The 10525-nt window shown below is 67.0% G+C and overlaps 1 protein-coding gene across 1 annotated transcript in view; it reads right to left on the bottom strand.

The window, feature by feature from the left end:
* Positions 1-10473, bottom strand: part of MUC5B (mucin 5B, oligomeric mucus/gel-forming) — a 31753-nt gene extending 21280 nt beyond the window's left edge. Inside the window, exons 1-20 of the mRNA XM_007465999.1 lie at positions 10404-10473; positions 10191-10361; positions 8076-8222; positions 7466-7519; positions 6880-6930; positions 6304-6565; positions 6087-6198; positions 5877-5967; positions 5551-5657; positions 4640-4841; positions 4078-4203; positions 3832-3949; positions 3604-3742; positions 3198-3308; positions 3026-3095; positions 2548-2685; positions 2043-2207; positions 1580-1674; positions 472-598; positions 1-255 (exon numbers count right to left, since the gene is read on the bottom strand). The exon at positions 1-255 is cut by the window's left edge and continues 22 nt beyond it. Coding sequence (XP_007466061.1) covers positions 1-255; positions 472-598; positions 1580-1674; positions 2043-2207; positions 2548-2685; positions 3026-3095; positions 3198-3308; positions 3604-3742; positions 3832-3949; positions 4078-4203; positions 4640-4841; positions 5551-5657; positions 5877-5967; positions 6087-6198; positions 6304-6565; positions 6880-6930; positions 7466-7519; positions 8076-8222; positions 10191-10361; positions 10404-10473 — 2611 coding nt within the window. The remainder of the gene's footprint in view (positions 256-471; positions 599-1579; positions 1675-2042; positions 2208-2547; positions 2686-3025; positions 3096-3197; positions 3309-3603; positions 3743-3831; positions 3950-4077; positions 4204-4639; positions 4842-5550; positions 5658-5876; positions 5968-6086; positions 6199-6303; positions 6566-6879; positions 6931-7465; positions 7520-8075; positions 8223-10190; positions 10362-10403) is intronic.
* Positions 10474-10525: the final 52 nt, after the last annotated feature.

Genomic DNA, 10525 nt, shown 5'->3' with positions numbered 1-10525 from the left:
CCCCCCCCCCTTGGTGGGGGGGCCCCCCCGGGGGAGCCAGCACGGAGCCATGCGAGTAGCAGGGGCAGGCCTCGGCAGGCACGCAGCCACCGGTGTCATCCAGGAAGGTGCCCGAGGGGCAGGTGCAGCCGTCCACGGGCACGAAGGCCACGTCGCAGGTGACATCGACCTGGCTTAGGGAGCGGCAGGTGGGCTGGCAGCTGTCCACCACATAGGCGTAGCTCTGGGTCTTGGGGCAGCTGCTCATGTACTTGTCTGGGAGCCGGCAGGTGACATACAGGTCAGTAGCTGGGCAGCCCATCCAGCCCCGCCTGTCCGAGCTGGGGCTGGAGCGGCCCGAGACTTGGCTTCCCCTCTGGACGGGGTGGGGAGGCCTAAGGCTCTCGCTGAGGACAGGTGGTGGGCCCCAGGGTCTCCAGTCCTCCCGCATCCCCACCCCCCACCCCGTCAAGCCAGCTGGCGGACACTCACTGCACACGCCGTCCCGCCAGCCGCCGAGCAGCACGCCCCGGGCGGCGCAGGCCCGCACGTAGGAGGACAGGGCCGCGCACATGCAGTCCTCACTCTTCTCACAGTTGCACGTGTCAAACATGCAGTTCTGCGGGGGCACTGGGACGTCAGGGACCCCAGCCCACCAGGGACCCTTCTCTCCATGTCCATCCTTCCTGGGACCCCCGTCTGGGCCGGGAGACAGAGGGCAGCGGGGCCTCCCACGGGGAGCTTGGTGTAAGGCCACGGTGTGTGTGGGGGGGTGGTGGGAACATGGTGCTCTGAGGGATGGGAGAGGCCAGGTCAGGCTGAGGACAGGGTTCAAGGGAGGGGTCTCTGCGGGACCAGGACAGGGCTCAGCTTGAGTTCTAGATCCATCACGGGCTGAGCTGCATGTGCGGGGAGGCTGAAGGCCGGAGATTTCTGGAGGTGAGTTGGCTGGGAGGGTGCCTGCAGGGGGTGCAGCCCCCAAAGCAGGCCTGGGCCTTCCAGCTGTGGACACACACTCCCGGGGGCTGGAGTCACGTGAGCGTTAGGGCTTTGGCTTCCAGAGAAGCGGCCTGTGAGCCAACTGTCAGGTCGAGTTGTGTCCCCCCAAAGGATGTGTCCACGTCAGGACCCCAGGGCCTGTGAACGTGGCCCTGTTGGAAACGGGGTCTTTGCAGATGTGATGAAGTTAGGATGAGGTCATTAGGGTGGGCCTGGACCCACACACCTGGTGTCCTTATGGGAGAGCTTTGGACCCAGACACACAAGGAGGAGGCCACGAGGCAGAGGCTGGGGTGATGCAGCCTCATGGCCCCCAGAAGCAGGAGAGGCAGGAAGGACCCCCAGGGGACCCTGCCAGCACCGTGATTTTAACTTTCTGGTTCCAGGACCTGGGCAGTGGGTAGATGCCTCCGGCTGTCAGCCCCCCGAGTCTGTGGCCCTTTGGTACAGCCGCCCCAGGCACCGAACACACCAGCAGTGGCCATGTCCCTAGAGTGGGATGCCCCTCGGCCACGGAGGTGTGGGCGGTACTGAGAGAGGGAGCCGGGAGTGGGGCATGTCCTGCCCCCCACCCCACCCAGGGGCTGGCCGGGCACCTCACCGAGTGGAAGGGCCCAGGGCTGATGACAGAGTGGCAGGACGAGAAGGCCCCGGCAGGGTCGGTCAGCACAGAGCACCAGCGCCGGGCGTAGTTCTCTGGGGAGGGCAGGCGCGCGGACGATCGCGGGCGCAGCTCAGCGGTCGCTGGCGTTCCTCCCACACCTCCTCCCCTGCACCTGCCCACCCTCCCAGCCTCTGCTCGGCGTACGCAGGCCCTGTGGGGGCCTCTCCGCTGGGGGAACCGAACCGGAACTGGGGGCTCGCCAGCCATGCTGCGTAGGCCCTGTTCACAGGGCAGCGGGCGCCCCCTCCAGGGGCGGGCCTGCAGCCTGTTGGCGACCCCGCACCCCGCCCCGCTCACCCCCCAGCCCTGGCCACCCTGGAGCCAGGGTGAGACAGACGGGCAGCTCCCAGGCCCGGCCGCAGGGTAACCCCAGGCCCCCCCACCCCCAGGCTGGGGATACCGTTCTCCACGCTGAGGGAGCAGGGGTCCTCCAAGCTGTTCTTGACGTTGGGGCAGGCGGCCTGGGTCTTCCAGGTGTTGGCGAAGGCGGCGGCCGTGCCCTCCACCGCGCCGCTGATGGTCCGGAAGTCGTCGGCCTGGTTCTGGTTGAAGTTCCCGCACAGGCCTGGGGGCGGGGGGGCGGGGCGTGGGCATCAGCGGGCCGCCCAGCTCGGCCCAGGCTCCCGGGCGCCTGCGGGTCCCACAGGCACCACCACACCGTGGCCCCGCCGGAGAGCCCCACCCCAGGATGTCGGTTCCAAAACCATCTGCAGATGAGCCCCAGTAGGGGGCGGCAGCGCCCACGTGAAGCCCGCTGTGAGGGCAGCGTGCCCTGCTCTCCATCCTCCCGAGCCGCCTTCCCGGGCCGGGGCCCCTGCTGCACCCGGGGAGCCGCTGACTCCCCATACCCCACCTCTGGCCTGACCGCCCAGCCCCCGGCCCCCCAAGCCCACCGCTGGCCTCACCACACATCTGGCCCCGGTAGGAGGGGTCCAGCCTGAGGAACACCTGCAGGAGGGGCACCAGCTGGATGTCCAGCTGCAGGCCCAGCTGGGTCTGGGCGATGATGAAGAAGCTGGAGGGTCTGAAGACGGTGACGTTGGCTGCGGGCGGGGACGGTCAGAGGCCGAGGGCTCGCGGCTGCCGGCAGGAGGCCCGGCCGCCCCCGCAGGGCCCAGGAGCTGCGCGGGGACTCGCACGTGTGCTTGGGCCACGAGCGCTGACGCTGCCGTGAGGCCGGGCACCGAGCGTGCGCCACTCGGGTCCCCACGGAGTCACAGACGAGGCCCATGACAGCCCCACCTTGCAGCTGGGGACCCGGCCCTGGGCCCTTCCGGGACTCCCAAGGCCACAGAGAGCTAGCGAGGGACTCCGCTGGCTCGGTGCCGCCACCTAGAGGCCCCGCCTGGCCGCCGCAGGGCCCGTTCCCTGGGGGCCACATACCCACTGACACGGGCAGCCGCGTGTAGATGGAGTTCACGAACACCCCGCCGTTGGCCTGGATCTGGATGGTCTGGCGAGAGGAGGCGGGGCCGCGGTCAGCGTGGGGCGGAGCCCGGCCGGCCAGCCCGCGGAGGACCGCTGCCACCGCCCCCCACCGGAGCCGGGCCCTCACCGTCTGGCCTCCGTTCAAGCGCAGCATCACCGTTCTGAGGCAGTTCTCGTTGTCCGTCAGGCCGCATTTCCGCAGCTCGGCCAGCACGGTGAGAGCATTGCCTGCACATATCTGACGGCACAGAGCCCACCCGTGTCCTGGGTCAGCCAGCCCCCACCCCGGGCAGGGAGGGACTGTGTGTGTGTGGTGCCCTGTGCCCAGGAAGCCCCTGCAGGGTCGGGGGCCTCTGGCACCTGGTCCTCTGGGCAGCTTGTCCAGACCTGGGAGCCCCTTGGCCCCCATGAGTGTGAGCTTCCTCTTGGAATGGAACCCCAGGGGACTTCACCACTCGGATGGCCGTCATGGAACCCCTCCTGGGGCGGAGGAGGACGGAGGGTCCCGGGAGGGCCCAGCAGGCGGGGCTCACCTTAGTTAGGACATAGCTGCAGTCCCCATGCACGTCGTAGAGTTTCTCATCATAGGTGGAGATGTGGGACCCGCCCTGGACGGAGCAGATGCCCGGGCACGGGAGGTCCTGGCACTGCCATAGTCCCCTGGAGCAGGTGCTGGGGGGGGGCAGCCGTGACAGAGGGGCCATGGTGAGGGGGAGGTGAGCCCCATGCGGGGCAGGGGCGGGGCCGGCCAGGGGACCTACCAGGAGCTGCAGCTGGTGGCGAAGGAGGCCCCCGGGGCGTAGGGGCGGCCGCCGTGCATGCAGGGGCACTGCTGCAGGGGCAGGCAGCCCGAGTGGGTGACGTCGTCCATCACCGTGCCTGGGGAGCAGCGGGGAGGGGGGACACAAGCAGTCAGCGGAGGCTGGGCTCAGGCGTTGGAAACACAGTGACAGGATGGGGGCAAAGGCCCAGGTGGGGGGCGGTCCCCAAGGGCCTGGAGGACCTGCCTAGGGGGCAGAAGCAGCCGTCGACGCAGTGGTCCTCGCAGAGCTGGGAGCGCTCAGGGTTGGAGCAGGTGTCCGCGCAGGGCGACCCGCACTCCTGGTGTTGCATGTTCAGGGGGCACGTCTGGGCTGTGGGGACAAGGACAGGGCTTGGCCCCAGGAAGCCACCCTGCTCCCGCCTTCCATGTGCCACCAAGGGTCCCCAAAGGGGCGCCTCTTTCCCCGTCTAGCCATCTTCTGAGTGAGGCGGGAGGGGAGAGGAGCGTGGGGCCCCGAGCCTCCGGGGGCAGCCCCACCGCCCCCACCTGGGTTCAGGGGTGAGCCCAGCTCAGTGTGCCCAAGCCAGGTCCTCCCTCTGGGCCCCCGGGGGCCCGCAGGCCTTTCATATTCCCCTCTGATCTCCTGCCGATCCTCTCACCGTGCGCCCCCCGAGGGACTCCACCTGCCCGGATCCCCAGCCAGGTGCCAGGTGTCCTGCCTGAGGGTCGCCTCCCTCACACTCTCCCCAGGGACCCGGTGTGGGTGCAGGGCCTTGGACTCCTCCCCAGTGCATGGGGGCACTCACGGCAGAGGTCAGGGCCCCTCCAGCTCTGCGGCTGTCCCCCGGCGTGGGCACACTGGCGAGAGTACTCCGCGAAGGTGGCACATGGGCAGGTGGGGCAACGGCACAGGTCCTGGGTGCAGGTGGCCACGTACACCTCGGCATCCACCAGCCCGTGGCACTGAGCAAAGGCTGGGCCCAGCAGGGTGTGGCGACAGATGCCCTCCTGGTGAGATAGAGGCTAGAGGCTCTGTCCTCTGTGCGGTATCAGTGGGGACCCCAGCCCTACAGCCTTACCCGAGGCCAGGAAGCCCCCTTCCCCTGAGGTTCCAGCCGGCCAGCCAGCCACCTGCTTGCCCATCATTCATCACGCATCCATCTTCTCATCCCTCCCTCCCTCCATGCACCCATCTGTCCTTCCATTCCTCTGTCCATCTGTCCATCCACACATCCGTCCATCCATCCCTCCAGCCAGCCACCCATCCTTCTGCTGAACTACTGAGAACTTGCTGCTGCTCTGTGCAGAGCTCTGCTTGGTGACCCACGACCCTGGACTCCCTGCGCCCACCCCAGGCTCCAGGACACACCTGCCCACGGTGCGCGTGCCCAGGACAGGTGCAGACCCCATGCTGGAGGTGGCTCAGAGAAGGCGGAGGCGGAGGTGCCCACTGTCAGCCAGCCCCAGCAGGGTCAGTGCCAACCTGTCGATGACCGTCCCCCTTGTTCAGCCCCCACCCCTGACTAGCTTCAGTTCCTCATTTAAGCCTCGTGGATTCTGCTGGTTTCGGGGATCCTGGAGCTGCTAGGCCACTTCCAAAGGTGGGGTCCTCCCAGCACATTGGAAGGGCTTTTGCTCTGGGCTTCCTGAGTGCCCCCTCTTGGTGAGACTGTGTTTGGGGGGGCACGTATTTGCAGGGGTGCGGGCAGGCACTCACCCCATCTGTGCAGTTAGCAGCTGGGGAGGGCAGGGGGTCCTGGCACTGCTCCGTGGGCCCGTCCAGCTTTTGCAGGTTCCCAAACTGTAGAGGGGTCAGCCTGGCATCTGCAGAGAGGAGGCACTCCATGCAGGGGCCTGGAGGGGCTCTGGGGGCAGAGCTCCCGCCCATGCTCAGGACCCCCGAAACTTCCCTCTGGGGCATCAATGGAAGTGTTGCCACCCTGCGATTTGCTCCCTGCCCAGCGTCCCGGCGAGGCCCCCACCCTGCGCCCCCGCCTCCCTGAGACCGTCCAGCCTGGGCTCGGCCCCCTGCTGCGCACTCACTGTGGGCATAGAACTCGTTGATGGCCGGGAGCCCGTTGAAGTCCCCGCACAGGCCACAGGTCTGGTTGGCATACCTGGGGTCCAGCTCCAGCTGGGCGTGGGGGAGGGGCAGCTCTAGCTTCTGCGGGCCCGGCAGGGCCCCAGTCCCCATCCACCCAGCTCCCGCAGGGCTCTTCCTGGGTGGGGAGGGCGTCGGGTGGGCAGCCTCACCAGGACGCTGTCCTCTCCGTTCCACGTGAAGGTTAGTGTCAGCTGGATGTTGATCTTGACGTAGGCACTGCCCTCCACCAGGAGGCCGGCGCGGCTGTAGGGCAGCTCCTCCCTGGGCCGGAAAGTTCGGTGCTCCCACGGGTTCCAGCGCCCTCCCCGCCAGCTCTGAGCCCAGCCCACCCTGGAGCCTGGCCCCTCCACACCCGGGCAGGCTCACCACCTCCCGTTGACCAGGATGGACCCATTGGAGACCTCCAGCACCAGCCCCTGCGTCTTGAGGGTGATATGGGTGACCGTGGGCCTGGAGCCCACCAGGCCGCGGCGGAGCTGGAGGTTGAAGTCCTCGTAGGCGGCACCGCAGTGCGCAGAGAAGACGTAGTTGCACAGCCCGGGGAAGTGGAAGACGTCGCCGTCGAAGGTCTTGTAGTGGAAGTTGCCCCATGTGCTGCACACCCGCCCACGGTGCGCCGCGTTCAGGGCTGTGGGGAGTGCGCGGTGGGGGAGGGCAGCCTTCCCTGGGACCAGGCCCCCGGTTTCGGGGTGGGGAGCCGCCGCCCCCTTCCTCACTCCCCTCTGCTCCGGATTCTCCCATTCCTCCGACACCAGCACCCGGGTCAGCCCCCAGCAGAACCATCTACAGGGATGGTTCCCAGCCACGCCCAAGGCCCGGCTCCAGCCAAGCTCCAGCTTCCCGGCTGCCCACACTGTCCCGGCTTTATCCCCAGGTCTGTGACCACCCCCTGAGGCTGGCAAACACCCCTGCCCCCGTGGGCAGTGGGCGGCGACCACTTACAGCTCATGGTGGGGAAGCCAGCGATGGGCGGGATGAAGGTCACACGCCGGGCTGCAGAGTGAGCCGGGTCACACCCGAACACGGCCGGGCAGGCACCAGCCAGGACACCCCTTCCCAGGGCTGCCGTCCTCCTCACTGGCTACCCCGGGGCAGCAGGGAGCCGCAGGCCAACCCTGGCCCAGCCAAGGGAGCCCAGGACTAACGCTGTCCCCTCCAGGACCCTATCCGTCTGCCCAGGACACGCTCCTGCCCAGGTCTGTGTGTTTCCCCGACTGTGTGTGTGTGTGTGAGCATGTGAGTGTGTCCACGCCTGCGAGTGAGTGGGTGGGCATTCATGTAAGCACAGACGTGTGGGTGTGAACATGTGTGTGCACACATGTGTGAGTGCATGTGAGCGTTTGAGCCCATCTGCTCGGTGCCTTTGTTTTCTTAGGCCCCCTCTGCTGTCCCATCCTGTGGGCAGATGGGATCCAGGAGGGTCTCTATGTGGCACGTAGCTAATGTGGCAAAGGGTCCACCCCCACCGCTGCCCAGATCCCCTGCCAGCTCCGTGTGGGGCCCTTTCTACCACTGTCCACCCTCTCACCGTTCATGGTAGCCTCCTGACTCGCCCAGCTCTGCTCCGTGCTGCCCTGGGTCTCTGTGGGAATAGGGAACCGGAGTCCATGAGAAGCCTGACATCAGCCACCTGTCCCTTGGTCTCCAAGGGCTGCAGGATGGTGGCCACGTGAACAGCACCCGATGCCGGGATGGGAGCTTCGGCGGGGAGCTGACCCGCCCTCCCCATCTGCGCCGCATCTCGCTGTGGCTCAGGGTAGAATGGAATCAGGGAAAGCTGTTGGCCTCACTGACCCCAGGCCACCCCAGGGAGGGCGTTCGGCCCCATCCACACATCCCTCAGAGAAGGACACACACGGCTGGGGAGGCTCCTGGGCGTCACTTAGCAGAAACCCAAGAGCAGAGCCAGCTCCACCTTAGAACTACCAGCCGTGGCAGGTGGGAGGCCTGGGGGCCCCAGTGCTGGCACGGCTCCCCAGGTCACCTGTGTGTCCCCCGCCACCAGGCACAGCCCTCCAGCGTCCAGGTGCCCCCACAATCTTGGTGGACAGGACTGTGCCCCCCTCCAGGCCCCTCTGTCCCAGGCTCAGGCTGGGGCACCCCGTTCTTGGGCTGGCGCCTCCGAATTCCTTCATCACGTCTGTGGGGGTCTCCATGCTCGGCCGAAGCCTGCACCTCTTCGGGAGTGGGAGGGGCAGCCCCAGGGGTCCCCATGTCCCCGGTGGCGCTGGGGCTCGGCTCCGCAGCTACCATGCCCGCCTCCACTCCCTGTGCGACTTTCCCGTCTGGGACACCGACATGGGAACCACAGGGACTGGCCTGGAATTTCCCTCTCCTCTTAAGGGCCCTAGTTGACTGCATCTCCCAGAAGCGTGGCTGCTCCCCCGTCCACCCCTGACCCCAGACCTGCGGCCCCTCCCGCGTGTGCCCACTGTTGTACCCACCCCATGGTCGAGAAATCAGGGGGCTTCACATGGACAGGCCCACATGGCACACCATCCTTGGGCCAGGTGACCGCCCAGTGAACCTCGGTCCAGCGCTTGGCCAGAGAAATGCCTGCTGTTGACCACCCCATCACGCCGCGGTCCGGGTGCACATCCCCCTGATGGGAAGCCCCCCCACGCAGGGCCCAACCTCACCCACCCCTAAGGGGGCTCCAGCCCAGGGGACACCCATTTGAGGCAGGAGATAGATAGGCTCCAGGCTAGATATTTACAACCAGCCTCCCGTCTGCACTTGGAGATGGAAGTAACAACAGGAACAGGGTGAATAGCTGGACTTTGCTTCTGGTGGACGCTTTAAGGTAACAGTCATGGTAGGAGCAGAGAGGGGCTAACCCTTGTTTGAGGAAAAGATCAAGAGATCACATATTTCCCATCCCTGGGGCAAAGGAGACACTGCACACGCGCAGAAAGGCTCCTTGGGGGTCAAAAAGGGGGGGGCGCCAACCCCAATAGGTGATGCCTAGGCCTCCCATAGGCCTCTGGGCTGGGATCCATCTTGGCTAAAGGTTGCGCACGCATGTTGGGGAGGGTCCTAGGGCGGTTAAGGGTGTGGAAAGGGAAACCGGGTAATTGGCCAGAGGTAAACAGAGACCCGGAAGAACTGCCCTGTATGAATGACTTCACCGCCTCTTTCCTGGGGTCCTCCTCATCAGGGGGGGCGCCCACACCCTTTCTCTCTGGGGGAGGGGGCTGGTTAGGATTAGGGTATCTCTGCCTTGCTTCTGACTTAACTAAACAAACTGTTTCTCTGTGAGCTCTCCCACAGGTTGTGCTGTGTCTCTAGTAATAAACTTTGTACCTGTTTTTAGTTTTTGCCTCCTTGAGAAATGCATTTTTCAGTGGGGGCAAGGGCCAGGGGAAGCTTGCTTCTGGCCCTGAGCCCCTGGGGGACTAGCGGCTGGGATTCCTGGTTTTCATCCAGGCTGCCCAGGCCCACTTCCTGGGCAGGGAACTAAGGTCTTGCTTCAAGCCCCGGCTCACTGCTCCGTCTCCCAGCCCACGCCCGCCACGGCGCGCGTCTCCTTCTGACAGGAGCACAGACCCATCCCGGGGATTTGCCCCCAGCCAGAGGAGGGGGAGTGGGGTGACGGCAGGCCTGCTGCCCCGGGGCTGAGGCAGGCTGGCCGGCCACCCAAACCGTGCGGGACCCCCACCGGGAGCTCCCATGGGAATGGCCCCCGCACCCAGCCCTGTTCGCCCTCCCAGAAAGGCGGCTTGGGGCAGGGGCTCTGGGAGACAGCCCCCTCCCCTTCAGCACCTCCCTTTCACAGATGGAGAGAGCCTCGGGCTGGTGCCCACCTGCCCAGACCCCCGAGCTTGGGCTGAGGTGCCGTAGAGGGGCTGCCGGAGCAGTCCGTGGGGCCCGGGGACGGGAGGGGTGGCCCCCGGTGGCCAGGGCTCCAGGCCAGCCCAGCTGGGTGTCACCGGCCGCCCCAGGCAGCATCTTTCGTGTTGACAGTAAGCGTTAGGGCTCACGGGGCTTCCCCGGCTTGGAGTGCCACAGGGCCAGACAGGCGGCAGTCAGGTGAGGATGAGAAAGGCCGCAGGGCAGTTATAGCTCCAGGAGCAGAGCCAGCGTTGGGATGGGGCTGCCGTGATGGCCGTGACCCCGGGCCAGCCCGGAGGGCGGAGTGTGGGAGATGCAACCCTGCGGCTCTCCCTGCCATCAGGCACCTGTGCCGTCCCCTGCCCGCTCTGCTCTGGGGGCCTCACGGGAACCAGAGAGAACCCCCAGCCCAGTCTCCTCACCCAGAGGCCCCCCAGTCCCATCCCGGAGGCTGAGACCCTCAGTTTCCCCAGAGGGACCTAACTTCTCCCAACGCAGGCTGGGCGCTCCGGGGGAGCCAGGAGTCTGGGGCACGCAGGGCCCCATGGAGGACATGCTGTGCACTGTCGGCAGGAGACACGCAGGCGAGTGGCCTGCGGGGACCGACGAGGTGGAGTGAGGGGCTTAGGCCTTACCTGCCTTCGGCACCAAGGGCAGGACCACCAGGGCCCAGGCCAGGGCCCGGCACCCGCTCTGGGCACCCATCCTGAGGGCCGGCTCAGCGGTGGGCCGGCGGCGAGGAGGGAGTGGGGCACGA

Source organism: Lipotes vexillifer, unplaced genomic scaffold, assembly GCF_000442215.2.
Source record: "Lipotes vexillifer unplaced genomic scaffold, Lipotes_vexillifer_v1.1 scaffold1094, whole genome shotgun sequence".
NCBI lineage: Eukaryota > Metazoa > Chordata > Mammalia > Artiodactyla > Lipotidae > Lipotes > Lipotes vexillifer.
Note: the sequence above shows the minus strand (reverse complement) of the source record. Positions and strands in the feature narration are given on the sequence as shown.